This window comes from Acomys russatus, chromosome 4 (assembly GCF_903995435.1).
Source record: "Acomys russatus chromosome 4, mAcoRus1.1, whole genome shotgun sequence".
In the NCBI taxonomy this organism is placed as follows: domain Eukaryota; kingdom Metazoa; phylum Chordata; class Mammalia; order Rodentia; family Muridae; genus Acomys; species Acomys russatus.
Window position 1 is genome coordinate 1,999,797 of NC_067140.1, and position 17,926 is coordinate 2,017,722.

The 17,926-nt window shown below is 52.6% G+C and overlaps 2 protein-coding genes across 2 annotated transcripts in view; both read left to right on the forward strand.

Annotated features, from left to right (window-relative positions):
* Nucleotides 1-349: 349 nt before the first annotated feature.
* Nucleotides 350-17,926, forward strand: part of Snph (syntaphilin) — a 714,025-nt gene continuing 696,448 nt past the window's right edge. Inside the window, exon 1 of the mRNA XM_051143495.1 lies at nt 350-363. The gene's annotated coding sequence lies outside the window, so the exon portion shown is untranslated. The remainder of the gene's footprint in view (nt 364-17,926) is intronic.
* Nucleotides 778-17,712, forward strand: Rbck1 (RANBP2-type and C3HC4-type zinc finger containing 1). The gene is made up of 12 exons (XM_051143535.1): nt 778-1,035; nt 2,358-2,502; nt 6,250-6,343; nt 7,128-7,326; nt 9,325-9,440; nt 9,522-9,695; nt 10,596-10,756; nt 11,851-11,962; nt 14,350-14,529; nt 14,849-14,947; nt 15,203-15,346; nt 17,075-17,712. The coding sequence occupies exons 1-12, from the start codon at nt 1,014-1,016 to the stop codon at nt 17,153-17,155; spliced, it is 1,527 nt and encodes a 508-aa protein (XP_050999492.1). The 5' UTR covers nt 778-1,013; the 3' UTR covers nt 17,156-17,712.

A 17,926-nucleotide genomic window follows, 5' to 3' on the forward strand; every position in this document is an offset into this window, starting at 1 on the left:
GCTGGCAGGATGCCACGTGAGCACAGCAGAGGATGAGTTTTTCTGTTCTGTTACCCATTCTGTAGGTGGGGGCCACTGTATCTGCTAATCTGTGGGATCAAAGTGGGAGAAAACGTAAAATGAGTGGTGGCTGAAAAGAAGTCCCAGCCTTTGTTAGGCAAATAGAACAGCAGCGAACGAGTCTCCAGGCTGCCCAGGTTTGGTCGGCTGCCACATTTGGATTCAAGCTCCAGCAGTGTGGCTTTGGGCAAGTCATAAACACTCAAGATCTCTGTTTCCTTAACTGCAAACCGGCCAAGAGCCGGAGTTACCCATTGGGGTGCTGGCGACTCGGTGATGGATGCAGCGCTAGCAAGCACCCGGGTCTGAGGAGCCCTCTCTCCGTGCCCTCTAGCTCCACCCCTACCCCCTCCCCCGCCCCCGGCTAAGAGCTGCCTGGAGTTGGTGATTGCCCTAGGGTCGGCCATTGGCATCTGGACCGAGTCTCCCCAGTCCGCCACACCATGTGGTGGAGCGTGAGTGCCAGGAACAGTCTAGACGCCTCACCCACTTGGTGAGCCTGCACAGTCTCGAGTGGGGGAAAGTTTTCCGTTCGGCCTGCTGCACTTCCGGGGCTGCCACTTTCACTTCCGGGGGAACTCTGCCCCCCGCTGTATTCCGGGTAGCTGGAGCCTCTGGGCTGGGGTTCCGGACTCCGGGGCGCCCGCGCTGCCCGGCTTCCCTCCGTCTCTCTCGCTCGTGGGTCGCGGTTACTCATCGGCCACTGCAGGCTTGGCCCGGGTCCTCCTTCGTTTTGTGTGTCCCTCACGGGGCCCCGCCGGTTCCCAATGCCGGGCCTTGGGCCCTGGGCCGAGTGATGTTGCCCGAGTGCGGCCCGGGACACCGCTTGGGCCACGCGCGAGGCTGGCTAGGGCTGAGTCGCTGCAGTCTTCCCGCCCTCTCCCTGGTGACCCCAAGGTAGCGTTTCCTGGGAACAGCAGCCCTTTCTGAGGGGATGGGCGCAGTCAGACCCGATGGACGAGAAGACCAAGAAAGGTGGGCATTGACTGGAGGTGGTGAAAGTGGGCTCTAGGCCGGGTTAAGCGGCCGGAGCGCCTGTTTGACCACAGAGGACCCGGCCTCCAGGTTCTCCGAGCATCCCTCAGTCCCCGCTTGTTACGGGGCATGGCTTGCATACCCCGCCCTCTACCCTGAACTTCCCAGCCCAGAGAATGGGCTTCCTCTCCCCCAGAGGCTCTTCACTGTATAATCCAGAGATCTTGGTCCCCGACCCCACCTCTGCATTTGCTCTCTCTGCTCTCCTCACCCCCCATCGCTGGGCTGTCTGCTTCTGTTTGGCGACTTCCCCGGCCCCTGCCTCCTGTGGGGTCGGTGAATCCGCTTGAGAAGTGCTCCCAGTAAACCTGCCTGTATACTATAATTTGGTTTGAATTGGCTCACTTCGTTGGCAGAGACTCAGTGAACACACAGCATAGACCCTAGAGCTCCTGGAAGGAAAAGAAAGCAGTTGACCACGGTAGGACAGGGAGGGAGTCGTACCTCTCTCCTTCGCCCTTCCACCCAGATTTGAGGGAACACTGATAGAGCTACTGCCCTGTTGCCGGAAACCATGCCCTCCTAATAAAACCAAGCCAGAGCTCTGGGCTACCGTTAGTGTCCTCCATTCCCAGCAGCCTCTTCTGTTCTGTCTTCTACTGGGGCTTTATACATGGTAGTCAAGTACTCTGTCACTGAGCTATGCCTCCAGTCCTTGACTTTTCTGTTCTGATCCAACCACTTCTTGCCCAAGGTCTTTGCCCACTCTCAGGCCTCATGGAATAGTATTCCTTATGGATATTGGAATGCCAGCAACCCCCCATTCAGCCTCAGTTTCCCTACCTCCTAGAGGTCTCCCCTGACCTCCTTACTCAGTTAGTGCTCAAATGGGCCACATCTGGTTTTCTTGTCAAACTTTAAGTTTTCCATTTTCTTGTTGAACTTAAAAGTTTATAGGAGGGACACTAGTCTGAACCACTCACTGTTAAAGCCTACTTTTTAGACTAGTGGGTGCGTACAGTAGAGTTGAGAAAAAAAGAAAGAAGGAAAGAGAGAGAGAGAGAGAAATGCTTGTCAGATACAGGACTGGAGCATGGAGGACTCTGTGAGCGTGAAGGAAAGGGCACCCCCATGATCCCGGGGTGCAAGAAAGTGAGGACTGAAAAAGTACCCCCTCCCTTTTAAAAAGAGGAACTTTTATAATAGCCAGGTGCATGAGACACAAGAGCTCACTAAGGAAACAGGACTTAGATGCATGGGTCACCTCTCTAGCCTCCCCACACAAACTGGTGCTAACTTGCTTGCTCTGTGCTGACCTTCAGCCGAGGAGATGGCCCTGAGCCTTGCCCGGGCAGTGGCTGGCGGAGACGAACAGGCTGCTATCAAGTATGCCACCTGGCTGGCAGAACAGAGGGTGCCTGTCAGGGTGCAAGTAAAGCCTGAGGTCTCTCCAACACAGGACATCAGGTGAGTGTGTCTCGCACTTAAGGGGACTGGAGGCCTCCTGAACCTCTGTGGGGAAAAGTTATCTTTTTCCCCTGCAGTGCTGGGAATCAAACCCAGAGTGTCACTGGCAGATGGAACTTCAGACGCCAGTCAACTGTGAACTATGGCACTGCTGTTTCCTGTGCTAGAGTGCAGTTTCTGTTTTTTTTTTTTTTTTTTTAAGGAGACCCTGCACAGTGGGTGTCATCTTGCACAGCGGCCGTGTAGATCCTTCCTGTATCGTTCCAATTTTAGTGTCTGCTGCCAAAGCAAGCACAGAATTTATTTCCTTAGGTGCGTTGAAGTCAGAGCAACTTCGAGGAGGTCTCTCCTCCCCTCCGTAGGATCTGGAGTGGAGCTCAGGTCAGCAGGCTTGCACAGCGAGCGCTTTCACACTGAGCCGTCTCTCCATACTTTACCTCTATTTTTTAATTTTTAATTTTTTAAAAAATGATTTATTTAATTTTATTTTATGTGCATTGGTGTGAAGGTGTCAGACAATTGTGAGCTGCCATGTGGTTGCTGGAACTTGAACCCGGGTCCTTTGGAAGAGCAGACAGTGCTCTTAACCACTAAGCCATCTCTCCAGCGCTTACCTCTATTTTTTAATTTACCTTTTGTCTTTAGAGATCAAGTCTTGCTCTGTAGTCCAGGTTAGCCTGTAAATTACTGTGTAGTCCAGGCTAGCCTTCAGCTCAAGACAGTTTTGTTTCGGAAGGATTGGGATTACAGGTATAAACTGCCAAACCTGGTAATATAGTAACTTATAGATTTAGCTTTGGTTTTTTTTGTTTGTTGTTGTTTGTTTTTGTTTTTGAGACAGGGTTTCTCTGTGTAGTTAGATTTTGCTTTGTTACTATAAGGCTTCTATAATTTGTACCTCTTTGGTTCTGAACATGCGTAGTCTGTGTGGCAGTGCTTCTTAACCTTCACCCTGAAGGCGGAGCATGGTCTTAGCTGGCTGACACGGTGATGGAGCCCTGTAATCCCAGCACCCAGGTGGCATGAGCAGGGGGATCAGGAGTTTCAGAGCCAAGTTGACGACATGACACCATACCGCACAAGAACACGGAAAGAATAAAACCCTCTTCCCATGAATATGTGGACAGAAAACTTTGAATCTTTGTATATCTGCTTTTTTAAAAAAATTGATTATTGGGTATCAATCATTTTCCTACCCCAGGCATGTGGCATATGCCTATAATCCCAGCAGTCAAGAGGCAGAGACAGGTGAATCTCTGAGTTAGAGGTGAGCCTGCTCTACACAGTCCATTCCAGACCAGCCAGTGCTAAATAGTGAGACTGGGTCTAAAAAAGCAAAACTGTTTTCTGGATGAGTTTCTTGAGTGCTTCGTGGAGAAGTTTCCAGAACAGAAGCTGCTGAGTCAGGGCCTGTTCTGCGGGCCGGGCTGGCCTGGACTTGGGCGTTGTCCTCCCACAGAACTCAGCTTCCTGAGTCTTGGGCTCATGGGCTTGTGCTGCCTTTGCTCCGGTGATGCACTGTTTCCTGTGGCCCCCCAAGGTCTCAGAAGGCTGGACTCTGCTCCTGCACCGGAAGTTATCCATTTTACTCTGGGATCAGCTCAGTTTTTCATTTGCATTCTCGTTTTTTCTTGTCGTTTGGTCTCTCAACAATGTTTCAGGAGCCAGCATGGTGGCACACCTCCATAATGCAAGCTGGGCCCTGGAAAGCTGAGGCAGGAGGATGATGAGTGCCAGGCTAGTCTAGGCTGCATAGTGAGATGCTGTCTTAAAACAAATAAGCAGACAAAAGAACAAAATAAAAGAAGCTTGCAGGCTTGAGAGAACTGCTGCTTATGTACCAGAGTGAGGACATGTAGCCTCCATGGTGCAGTGACCGCCTGGGGTGTGTGAGACTCTTAGTCGGTGCCCAGCACCGAGTACGAAGTCAGACATCATCTGTAGTGATACAATGTGGACTTAAGTCGCTATGGCAGCTGTTGATTACTCTGCAGTATAGCTCCACAGTATGTTTCTATCTGGGAAAGGACATGGCAGGGCCTGCCCCAGGCTGCTGGAAAGGATTAAGTGCGGCTAGTAGCACAGGTGTGTGTGTAACACCAGGCGCTGCTCACTTGGCGGAAGAGAGACTGTAATTCCAACCCTTAGACGATGGAAGTGGAGGATCAGAAGTTCGAGGCCATCTGTAGCTTCGTAGGGAGTTCGAGGCCAGTCTAACCTACATGAGACCCTGTTTCAAAGAAAACCAAAACAAGAGTCTTCCCTTCCCTGCCCCCCCCCCCAAAATGTGCCAGGTTTGGTGACAGCTTCTTGGGAGGCTGAAACAGATAGATGACAAGTTCAAGGCTGGCCTTGGCTACTTATTGACCCTGTCTTAAAATAAATAAGGGCTGAGCCACAGCTCAGCTGTAGAATGGGTTACCTAGCCCCAGTGCTGCTGTTCCTTGTGCCCTCAAAGCTATTGTGAGCCAGTTAAGGGCGGTAGGCAGCGTTTCCAGTCGGAAGGGTAGTGCAGAGGCCGGATCCAGGGAGACCCTGCCCCAGGTGGGCAGTTTTGGCTCGATTTCTTTATTTATTTAATTTTGTTTGTTTGTTTGTTTTTCAAGACAGAGTTTCTCTCTATAACAGCCTTGGCTACCCTGGACTCACTATGTAGACGCGGCTGGCCTTGAACTTACAGAGATCCCCCTGCCTCTGACTCTTGAGTGCTGGAATTAAAGGTGTGCGCCCCCATACCTGCCCTTTTGGTTTGCTTTCTATTGTTGTCATAAACTGCATGACCAAAGACAACCTTGGGGAGGAAAGGGGTTTTGGCTTATACACCCCAGCTCATATTCTGTCACTGAGGGAAGTCGAGTCAGGAACTCAAGCAAGGACTTGAGGCAGGAGTTGAAGCACAGACTGTGGAAGAACGCTGCCTGCTGGCTTATGAGTGTTTGTGGCCTGCTCACATTGCTTTCTAATACAACCCGAGACCACCTGCCCAGAGGTGGCACCACCCACAACCCAGCTGGAGAGTTGACTCAGCAGTTAAGACTGCTTGCTACTCTTGTGGAAGACCCAAGTGGCTCACTGCCTTGTAACTCTGGTTCCTGGGAGTCTGACATCGTCTTTTGACTTGCACAGGCACCAGGCATGCAAGTGGTTCCTATATGTATGTGCAGGCAAACACTCATACACATGAAATAAGATAAATAAGTCTTTGTTTGTTTGTTTGTTTGTTTTTGAGACAGGATTTTTCTTATAGTCCTGGCTCTCCTGGACTTTGTGGACTCGGCTCGCCTCAGACTCACAGAGATCAGCCTGCCTCTGCCTCCCAAGTGCTGGGATTAAAGGTGTGTACCACCATGCCTGGCAAGAAATTGGTTTTTAAAAAGAAAAGAATGCTGGGTGTGGTGGCGCACGCCTTTAATCCCAGCACTCGGGAGGCAGAGGCAGGTGGATCGCTGTGAGTTTGAGGCCAGCCTGGTCTACAAAGTGAGTCCAGGACAGCCAAGGCTATACAGAGAGCCTCTGTCTTGAAAAACCAAATAAATAAATAAAATTAAAAGAAAAGAAAGTGTCCCAATGGTTTGCCTGCAGGCTGATTTGATAGAGGCATTTTTAAAATTTGATATTTCTCTTCTAACTTGTATATGTTGACAAAACCTAACCAGCACATAGTATCTGCACACGTGCAGGCTTGACCTTGCACATGTGGCTGCACATGTGGCAGCCTAGATCCTTGCCTGCCCTTGTTTTCCACAGGCTGTGTGTGAGCGTGGAGGACGCTTACATGCACACCGTCACCATTTGGCTCACAGTGCGCCCTGATATGACAGTGGCCTCACTCAAGGACATGGTGAGTGAGGGGCTGAAGGGAAGTGGGCGCCTCTCTGGCCTGTGTCTCCTCTCTGTCCTCTCCGTGTTCACCCCCAGCCATATTTTCTGCTGCTGTGGTCTAACCCCCGCCCCTGACAGAGACAACATGAGGAGAAGCTTGTTTGGGCTCACGGTTCAGAGGATACAGTGCGTCAGCATAGAAAGGACTTGAGAGGCTCCCTCTGAGAGATAGGAGGTTATAGCTGCGGCTTCTTTTCCTGCCCCCCTCCCAAGCATCTTTTAGAGTTATTTATGTTATTTTATGTGTATGAATGTTTGCCTGCATGGATGTATGGTTTCGTGTGTGTGCCTGTTGGATCTCCTGGATCTAGGGCTGTGGATGATGGTGAGCCGCCATGAGGGTGCTGGAAATGGAGCCCAGGTCCTTTGCAATCTCTCCAGCCCTTCTCTTTCTCCTTTTGCTTATACCAGGTTTCACTAAGTAACAGGTCTGGGTGGTCTGAACTCACTTTGTAGACCAAGCTGGCCTCGAATTTAAAGATCGGTGTGCCTCTGCCTCGTGAGTTCTGGGACTAAAGGTGTGCGTCTGCCACCATGCTGACCTCAGCTGTGGCTTTTCATATGGCCAAGGAGTAAAGAACTGGGGCAAAAGCAGGGTAGACTCCAGTCGTCCAAGCCAGCTCTCAGTGTACCCCAACAACAATTCCACAGCCTCAGGAAACAGCACCCCCAACTGGGGTCAAGTGCTCAGATGTGAGTATGGCAGTAGACATTTTACTATAACTCCCCTCCCCACCCCCAAGGTATTTCTGGACTATGGCTTCCCACCCAGCCTGCAGCAGTGGGTGGTTGGACAGAGGCTGGCAAGAGACCAGGAGACCTTGCATTCGCATGGCATTCGCCGGAATGGAGACACTGCCTATCTCTACCTGCTGTCGGCCCGAAACACCTCACTCAACCCTCAGGAGCTGCAGCGCCAGCGGCAGCTGCGGATGTTGGAAGGTGAAGTCCTTTGTCAGGGATGTGCTGGAGGGCCCTGTCTACAGAGAGGCTGTCAGGTGGGGAGGGAGCTTTTCATAGAACTCCTGAGTGAGGCTGGCGTGAGGAAAGGGGCTGTTTGCTTCTGGCCTGCCTGCTGCTGGCCGTGTGACCTTGGGCAAGCTCATTCCTGTTTCTGTCCCTCAGTTTTCTGTGTTTGTATTTGTGTATGTGAGTAATATTCCTAGGGTGTAGTATGGTAGCTTTTACTGCAGTATGTTAGACCTGTAAAAAAAAAGTTGCAGTTATACAGAGAAATGTTTTCCTTCTTTGTTTTGTTCTGTTTTCTCTGTGTAGCTCTGGCTTTCCTGGAACTCACTCTCCAGACCTTGTGGTTGGCCTTGAACTCACAAATCCACCTGCCTCTGCCTCCCTAGTGCTGGAGTTAAAGGCTTACGCTGCCACCACCCTGGTTGTTGTTTTGTTTTGTTTTTTGTTCATTTTCCTTCTTTAGCTTTGCCTCTGGACGCAGAATCTTAGGAGACATGTTAAAAGTAACTGTAGGTGGGATCTCCCTCTCCTGAAGACTTGTGTCGTTTCTTAAAAAGAAAGGCCATTTTCCTGTGCTCTCCTGGACAGCTCTCCAATGCAGGGAAGTAACATCAGTATTATGCAGTCTTTTTTTTTTTCTTAATTTCTAAAATTACATTTATTGGGCCATGCGTAGTAGTGCACACCTTTAATTCTAGTATTTGGGAGGCAGAGGCTGGCAGTTCTCTGAGCTTGAGGCCATCCTGGTCTATGTAATAAGTTCAAGGGCAGCCAGAACTATTATCAGAAACCCTGCCTTGATAAAACTAAAACAACTCCCAACCTCCTGGGCTGGAGAGATGGTTCAGCAGATAAGAGCACTGACTGCTGTTCCAGAGGTCCCAGGTTCAATTCCCAGCACTGACATGGCAGCTCACAACTGTCTGTAACTCCAAGATCTGACACCCTCACACAGACATCCATGCAGGCTAAACATCAATGTACATAAAATAAAGGTAAATAAATTATAAGAACAAACAAACAACCCCCTTACAAAGTAAGTAAGTAATTTACAAATTACATTTCTTTGCTTATGTGTGTAGCCGTACATGCGCCTCGTGTACATGGGAAGGAGAAGGAGAACTTGGTGGAGTCAGTTCTCTTTCCACTGTGCGGTCCAGGGCTTGCACTCAGGTCCTCAGGTGTGGTGGCAAGTGCCCACTGAGCCCTCTCTGCCTTGACACTGACACAATGCAGGCAGCCTCATTTGACTTTTTACCAGTTGTCCAACCAGTGTATTTGGTGGCAAAAGATACAGCATTAAAGCCAGACGCGGTGGCGCACACCATTAATCCCAGCACTTGGGAGGCAGAGGCAGGCGGATCTCTGTCAGTTCAAGGCTAGCCTGGTCTACAAAGCGAGTCTAGGACAGCTAAGGCTACACAGAGAGACGCTGCCTCAAAAAACACCCCTCCCCCCAAAAAGATACAGCATTCAGCTGCCACATCTCAGTCCCTCCCAGCCCTGATCCCCTTGGATCCCTGGCTGTCATGCTGACTGAAGAGGTTTAGGCCTTTTTCTTCTTGGTGGGCATTTCTGCATGATGAAGTCAGAGGCAGTACCTCTTCTCAAAAGGAATACTGGTTAACCGGATGGTGGTGGTGCATGCCTTTAATCCCAGCACTCTGGAGGCAGAGGCAGGCAGATCTCTGTGAGTTCGAGGCCAGCCTGGTCTACAAAGTGAGTTCCAGGACAGCCAAGGCTACACAGAGAAACCCTGTCTCGAAAAAATAAAAACAACAACAACAAAAAGGATGGTGGTCATGAAGGTACAGGAATGGGTAAGATTAAAGCCTTGGCCTTGGGGTACCCTGATACCCACCTTCAGGAAGAGACTATAAACACTGCAGGGTTGGGAAATGACTCAGAGTGGGGTGTGCCAGGCTGGCTCTGCATGCGGAGACCTGGATACCACGCATACTCCTTCTGCAGATTTGGGCTTCAAGGACCTCACACTGCAGCCACGGGGCCTCTTGGAGCCTGTCTTTCCCAAGCCCAGGGCCCACCAGGAGCCGGGTCAGCCCGATGCAGCACCAGAGTCGCCACCGGTAAGCTGCCTTACTTCATGGGCACCTGTGCCCTGTCTTCCCTGCCTAACCCAGTCGAACTCACAGCCTGTCTCCTCCCAGGTGGGCTGGCAGTGCCCTGGCTGCACTTTCATCAACAAACCCACACGGCCTGGGTGTGAGATGTGCTGCCGTGCAAGGCCTGAGACCTACCAGATACCTGCCTCGTACCAACCTGATGAGGAAGAGCGAGCACGCCTGGCTGGTGAGGAGGAGGCACTGCGCCAGTACCAGCAGGTGGGCACACAGGTCCAGGGACAGATGCCTGCAGGCTGGTTGAGGAAGGCCTAAGCCAGAAAGGGGAGCACCTGCATACTGCTGTGCCCCTGGCCACTGCCACTCCCCTCCTCAGCACACTGCTAAGCCACAGCCTTGCCCTGGACTGCGAGCTGCTTCTCTCTGAGGCCAGTTCTGTGGCTGCGACTCGTTTTCTTGGTGTGAGGCACAGCTAGGCTCTTCCTTGCTCTGCGTCCTTGCTTTGACACTTCCTCCTCCCATGTATATAAACATCTCCGGCTGTGCTGACAGCGCTTCCTCTGTGGCCCTAACTATACTATGCCGCAGCCAAAACCTCCCCCTGTGGCCTGTAACCTCATCCTGGCGCCTACTGTACACTCCACCTCCTCTCCCCTCCTCTCGTGTGGACTGCCTTGCTGTGCTTTTTGGGAGTGACTCTGTCCACTCACTTCCCTTGGGTAGCCAGTTCCCACCATAAACACACTGATTCTGTAGACATCCCACTCCAGTGCTCCCGCTGCAGGAGCATGCTCCTCCCCACCTTCCTTCCCTTTGGGTTCAGTGCAGCCTGCCCCACCTTGACCATGACCCCATACCTAGCCAAGCCTTACCTACAGCCCTGCTCTGGCCCCAGCTTTGACCCTCCTTTTACCATTCCTCTAGTCCTACCCTGCTCACCCAGAATTTAAACCCTGTGAACCCCCTCACTCCCTCTTGTACCCCTTGTCCCCTCACCTGACTTCTTATTTTGCTGTGGCCTACCCTGGCCCTCTTGGCCTGCCCATGTTCCCAGCCCACTACTGCCTTGCTGCCCCCTGACTACCCCAGCCTCCTCCCATTTGTGATCTGACCCATCTGGTGGCCCCGCCCCACCCCGCCCTGCCCCTCCCGTGTGCCCAGCGGAAGCAGCAGCAGCAGGAGGGGAACTACCTGCAGCACGTGCAGCTGGAGCAGAGGAGCCTGGTGCTGAACACCGAGCCCGCTGAGTGCCCCGTGTGCTACTCAGCGCTGGCGCCCGGCGAGGCCGTGGTGCTGCGTGAGTGTCTGCACACCTTCTGCAGGTGCGCCCCAACTCCCACCCAATGACAGTGCTTACCGAAGGAAAGTGTGTATGATGCCCACAAAACACCATTTATGCCAGAGGTGTTGTAACATATGCCTGATATACCAGCACTCAGGAGGCGCAGGCAAGAGGATCAGAAGTCTAAGACTAGCTTCAGCTGTGTAGTGAGTTCAAAGCCAGCCAGAGCTACATGAGACCTGGTCTCCAAAGTCCAAAGAAAAAGGAATGGCAGGCACAGGGAGTCCAAGCATCCATGTTGTCAAAGCCACACAGCTTGCAAGAAGCTCAAAAATGAGCCAGTGTCCTTCCTCACTGCCTGTTACTGCCCTGGCTATGAAAAGATATTGTGGCCAAGTGCTGACACCCACAGCACCCTGTCTCTAGTGCATGAGTTCTTTGCCTTGGGTCTCCTGTGCAGCCCTTCTGCCCTTAAGCTGGGAAAAGTATGTTAAAAAAAAAAGCAGGGTCCCAGTGGCCAGTGTCCAGGTGGGGGAGCCCAGGCATGCACAGGTCCTCCTTCCTTCCCATCACTCCCCCCTCCCCCCCAGAGCGTTACCAAATGATTCTCAAGCCCAAGCGCCTCTACTAAGGTGGGAAGCGATCTGAGAGTAGAACCTTGTCCGTGGGGCTTCTGAGTGGTCGGCTCCTGAGCTGGGCTGAAGGACCCTTACTGTGGTCTGAAGAGACCGGGCAGCAGAGGGATGATGGCTGTGGTGGGACAGGACAGTTGTGCCTGTGCAAGTGATGAAAGCGCTGGCAAGTGTTGGTCTGATGAAAGCGCTGGCAAGTGTTGGTCTGGTCCCCTTTGGGTTGTACCACTGTAGTACTGAGAGTGCGCATTTGCACTGGCGAGAGATAGGGACCAAGGAGGAGGTTCCTGCAGTCACCTGGGCAAGGCTGCCAGTGCCCCAGAGCAGAGCAGCAGGGATGGTGGGTGACCAGAAGTGGGGGCCTTGGTGATGGATTGAGAGGGATGGGGAGGGACGGAGGGAAGGAGGCGGGGAGGGCGAGCCCGGGATCACTCTTGCCATCTGAGGGCTGGAGTTCCTGTGGAGGTTGGAGTGAACCTCACTGCCACCCTCCCTGCTACAGGGAATGCCTGCAAGGCACCATCCGGAACAGCCAGGAGGCAGAGGTAGCCTGCCCCTTCATTGACAGCACCTACTCATGCCCCGGCAAGCTGTTGGAGAGGGAGATCCGGGCGGTAAGGCCTTGGGATGGAACCATTCTGGTCCTGGGAGCTGGCCCTGAGCTTAGGAGCATCAACTATCTGCATCCCCAGCAGACATTTGCCTGGGCCCATGCTGGGCAGCTGTGCAGGGAGCAGAGGAAACCTCAGCTGCTTTAACTTTACCAGTGCAGCAGGTTAGGATGGGTGGGAACTGTGGCTGCAGCCTGTCTGTGGAACCGCAGGTCAGACACTCAGCCCTTGCCCTGTAGCCTCCACCAGAAGCACAGGTGGCGTCTGCCAGTGCGTGCAGGCGTGTGCAGCTGCTATGTCAGCTACTTTTGCTGTGTAGCCACTCACTCCAGGCCTGTGCTTTAAGACACTGCCATTTGTGTGCATAGACTGCTTGGCTGTAATCCTTTAGCCAGTGCAAACTACATGCTCAGGCCCTGATTCCCTGTGGGGCCAGCATGACATCCTGTGGTAATGCGGCCATTCAAGGGATGGCAAGGCAGTACTCACCCTGTCACCTCAGCAGCCAGCCTGAGGTACATAGTAAGGCTGCTTTACAAAGGTAAGGGCTAGTACGTGGAGCATGGCCTAGCAAGCACAGCGCGTGGGTTTGACCGTAGACTTAAAAAAGCAGGGTCCCAGTGGCCAGGCTCCAGGTGGGGGAGCCCAGGCATGTGCAGGTCCTCTTTCCTTCCCGTCACTCCTGCCTCTGACCATATGTCTCTGAAGTACCCCAGAGCATTACCAAATGATTCTCAAGCCCAAGCGCCTCTGCTGAGGTGGGAAGGGAGCTAAGAGTAGAATCTTGTCTGTGGGGCGTCTGAGTGGTTGGGTCCTGAAGGACCCTTAGTATGTATGATCTGAGGTGACCAGGACACTGGCCCTGTCACTGGCTCAGAGGCTTCCTGAGAGGCCACCCTGCCAGAGGCCATATTCATACAAGGTGGAAGCATGCCCAAGAAGCCCCTAGCTCCCAACGCAGCCCGTGGGTGTGGCAGCGAGAGGGGGCAGGTGGCAGTCGAGTGGCCTGGTGGTGCTCTTAATAAATGGCAGATAATAGAAATAGAAAAAGAGAAAAAGCACCCCACCTTTACGGGCCCTAGACATCCGTCCTTCAGTAGCTTTGTCCTGTTTCCCTCTTTCATGGCAGATGACATTTTGTTGTTTTGGTGGTTGTTGGTTTGTTTGTTTGTTTTGGCTTTTTTTTTTTTTGAGACAATGTAGTCTTGGCTGGATTGACTCAGAAATCACCTGACACTGCCTCCTGAGTGCAGGTGTGTGTGTGTGTGTGTGTGTGTGTGTGTGTGTGTGTGTGTGTGTGTGTTAAAGGCGTGTACTACTGCTCTCAGTTATCTGTTTCCTTATTTGTTACACTTATTATCAAGTGTGTGCCACATATCATGGGTGTGGAGCTCAGAGGATAGCTGGCTAGAGTCAATTCTGTCTTTTCAACAATGTGGGTCTCAGAGATCAAATTGAGGACGGCAGGCTTGGCAGTAAACACCCTTGCCTACTGTGGTTCATACATGACAGAATGCACCCATATAGGCGTGCACGTATGTGAGTTCCAATACATGTGACCTCCATAAGCACCACCCAGCTCTGACACAGAACAAGTCCTTTAAGAAGCATGTCAGCTCTCTGGCATCCTGCTCAGACCTCTCCTCTGCTTACCTTTCCCTGCTAGGAAGTGCAGTTTCCTAGAACACTGCACTGCTTCTATGTGAAACAGACTAACGGGGTCTGGGACGCCGCCACATTGTTTGCAGAGTGCCGCGTCTCTGGACGCTGATTGGTCTTTGAGACAGGCCTTGCTGGATGGTACAGGCTGGCTGTGAGCTGTCAGCGATTCTTTGCTTCAGCCTTAAAGAACTGGGGCTTAGTGGCTTCCGGGTTCCAGGATAGGAATTTAGCTTCTCTGTCCCCCTGTCACTCATGTCCAGTTTTTCCTCATGAACTTTGAACTGTTGGTTGATTGTCCACGAGTAGAGTCCTCAGGTATGCAGTTCTGAGGCATTCATCACTGTCAGCTTAGCTCTGTAGCTGTCAGGACATCCGTTGTCAGAGCTTGGCCTACCTTATGCCACAGCCTGCCAGGTGCTGGGATGATAGGCTCGTGCCACCATGACTGTCAAGTGGAGGCCTTAAGTGCTGGAAGGGCTCTGTGCAGAACAGAGCTTGAGTTATGTGTGGTAGCTCACCTGTAATGCCAGCCCTTGGGAAATGGAGATGCTCCAAGAGTTCAAGGCCAGCCTCCGTTACATGAAACCCTGTCTCAAAACAAGAAGAAAGAAACAGGGGGAAAGGAGCTTGGGACAGGGTTGAGGTGCTGGGTTTCCTGGATCTATTCGGTAGGAGGAGGGCATCTGCTCGGTGTTCTGAACCCCAGCAACAAAGCCATGTATGTGCAGCTCCTGTCCCCTGAGGATTACCAGCGCTTCTTGGACCTGAGTGTGTCCCTCGCCGAGAACCGCAGCACTTTGAGCTACCACTGCAAGACCCCCGACTGCAGGGGCTGGTGCTTCTTTGAGGACGATGTCAATGAATTCACCTGTCCTGTGTGCTCCCGTGTCAACTGTCTACTCTGCAAGGTGCGGCAGGGCCCATGTGGCCTCGTTCATTTAGCTGGGGCTGGCTGGGGCAGCTATAGGGGCTGCAGTCTGGATCTGAGGGGAGCTGCTTTAGGGGTTACAGTGCCCATCAGCACCTAAGACAAACAGAATTTATATTAGGTTCCTACTGATGGTCCTGGCTCTACTTCCCTGGACCCTGTCTGTGCCTTCTGTAAAATGGGTGTAAGCTGTCTAAGTGAGAGCTGTCACTGAGGGCACTCAGTGCTGGTGGTGGCCTCTTCTGCCCCTCACAGCCTAAGCCCCTGGGGACCGCCTCACTCAGCCCCTTGCCCTGCAGGCCATCCACGAGGGCATGAATTGCAGGGAGTATCAAGACGACTTGGCCCTCCGGGCTCAGAATGACGTGGCTGCCCGGCAGACAACGGAGATGCTGAGGGTAAGTCAGGGCCTTGGTGTTGGGAGCTACACTCAGGCACTTCTTGGGAAGGGCTAAGTTCACAGGCTCTTGGAGGCCTAGTCTCCCTCCTCGTCAAACCCCCATTTCAAGGTGTCTTCAAGTAAGGTGTCATGTGTGGAGCGGCAGAAAGAGTCTGGTGGAGGAGCTCTCGGGTGCAGAGTGGCAGCTAGCCCTGCCAGGCTCTGAGGGAGGGCACACTGCAGAGTGCAGGCCCTCAGAAGCTCCCTTTCCCAGGTGATGCTGCAGCAGGGCGAGGCCATGCACTGCCCGCAGTGCCGCATTGTGGTGCAGAAGAAGGATGGCTGTGACTGGATCCGCTGCACTGTCTGCCATACTGAGATCTGCTGGGTCACCAAGGGTCCACGCTGGGGTCCTGCGGTGAGTCTGCCGGGTCCTGGAGAGCAGGGAGTAGTGTCAGGAGTTGGACTCAGAACTTCAGCATGAACTAAGTCCAGTGTACCATGTACAGCTTAAGGGGAGGGTTGTTTCATTTGATTATTTAATTTTGAGGTAAGGTCTCACGTAGCTCTGGCTGACCTAGAACTCTGAAAACCAGGCTACCATCCAACTAAGAGACCCACCTGCCTCTGCCCCCTAAGTGCTGGGATTAAAGGTGTGTGCCACCATGCCGGGCTTTATTTATTTATCTAGAGTGAAAGTGCGGGTGCAGGGGTGGGAATGTGAGTGTGTTCCTGCCGTGTGCTAGCGTGGAGATCAGAGGACAGTTAGTGGAGTTAGTTCCCTCCCTCCATCTTGATGTGGGTCCTGTGTGGCAAGTACCTTTGACCTGCCAAGCCACCTAACCAGCTTGGGGAAGATTTCTATTTTTCCTCCCTTGGTTTTTCGAGACAGGGTTTCTCTGTGTAGCTCTGGCTGTTCTGGAACTCACTCTGTAGCCTAGGCCTAGGGTGGCCTTGAACTCAGAGATCTACTTGCCACTGCTTCGAGTGCTGGGATTAAAGGCGTGTACCACCACTGCCTAGCTGGCTGGCGCTTGCTCTCTCTTTCTCTCTCTCTCTCTCTCTCTCTCTCCCCCTCCTCTCTTCCTTTCTCTCCCTCCTCCCTTCTCTCCCTCTCTCTCTCTTTTTGCTTTTTGAGACAGGGTTTCTCTGTGTAGCTTTGGCTGTCTTGGACTCACTTTGTAGACCAGGCTGGTCGAATTCACAGTGGTCCGCCTGCCTCTGCCCCCTAAGTGTTGGGATTAAAGGTGTGTGCTACCTCGCCCTGGCTCTCCCTCTCTTAAGATTGTTTCTCTGTAGCCTGGGCTGGCTTGTAATTTGTGGGAATTTTCCTGCCTCAGCCTCCTGCATGCTGGAGATTACAGCACCATGTGTCACCTTGCTGGATTTGAAGGTTAAGAATTTTTTACATTTTAAAAGTGTTTTAGAGGTTATTAAAAGCCACTGTTTGACAGCGTGGAGAGAACCACAGTAAATAATCTTGGAGCTGCCTACCCAAGGCTCTGCCTCCTGCCTGCAACTGTGCTCATGCTGAGAGCTCAAGACCTATCAGACTTTGGACCTGGCTGGTGCAGCAAGGCTTGTGTGCTGTTGTGTTTGAGGGGAGAGCAAGGCAGGGCCAGTCTGGAGTTGGGAGGAGGTTGGCAGTCCCTCCCTCTGGCACGTAGTTGCTGTCTTACAGCTTTAGACTGTTCCTCCACGAAATGAAGACAGTATCAGGGGCTGTCTCAGATGGTCAGGAACAAGTTAAAGTAGTACTCAGTGGGTGTGTGTGTGAGTGGCTGTGAGTGCCCTGTAGACGGTGCAGTCAGCAGGAGAGGTGTTTGTTGCTACAGACAGTGCTGTCATCACTACTGGTGGATGTAGAGTCAGGTGTGCAGAGGGATGCCCAGGTGCTGGCCCACCTGCAGCAACATCCCCTCTATCTCTGGCCCAGGGGGAAGATCATGGAGTTGAGGGTGCTGGAGTTGCGATGGGGTTGAAAGGCCTTCATGCTGCCATCCTGAGGTGGCTGAGGCTGTTGTTTGCAGGAGGGCCTTTGGCAGCCCTTCTGCACCTTCAAATGGGTTCTGCCTTTGGGCTGATGGAGTGACTTGGGGATGGCTTGCTTTTACCATCCTGATACCCTCTTTTCTCTATTCTTTAGGGCCCAGGGGATACCAGTGGGGGCTGCCGCTGCCGGGTCAATGGAAATCCTTGCCACCCTACCTGTCAGAACTGCCACTGAGTCGAAGATGGTGGCCCTCATAATGACCCAGCCCCTCATGAATAGTAGCAAACAAGCAGGGCTAAGACAGGGACTTTAGCTCTGGTTTGGCCACTATACCTTTTAGGCTTTGCCAGGGAGAAGGCCTTGAGCTGTGCTGCCAGCCTGCTTGCTGTGTTATGAGATCCCAGCTGAGCTGGCCTTTTGTCAGTCCCATTGCCTATGTTGCTTCCAGGGGTTGCTGACCAAACCTCAGGCCCTGAGCTGTATACCCTACCCTTACTAGCTACCAGCCTTAAACACAGCCTTGGCCTAAGGCCTGGCTGGCTAGTGCTCTGAGCCTCTGAGTGACTCTGTTCTCCCCCAGCATGCTCCGTGAGGACCCACCGCCTCATCCTTTGTCTTGCTGGCTTTCTGGGCACTTTTGCTGCTGCTGCTGCTGTTGAAGGCCTGGCACTTCTTAGGGCTGATGTGAACCTATTCAAGGCCCAGGTAGATTAAGACGTCAGGAAACATAGCCCACGGGAATCCAGCTCTGTATTTCCCTTTGAATAAGAGAATTAAAGTGGTTTTCCAGGAAGGGAAGCGTGTTGTGTTTTAGAGAGCAAACATCCTAGGTTGGGTCCCACACAGGCAAGATGGTGAGCTCTGGAGAGCTTGGAACAGCACCTGGAGGCGATGTTGGGCCTGGTGGTTGGGGGAATAAGGCTGGCACCACCATGCCCAACTCCTGGGGCAAGGATTGCTTGGGCCAGTATTAGCCCAGACTGGTGAAATTCGTAGAGAAGGGCT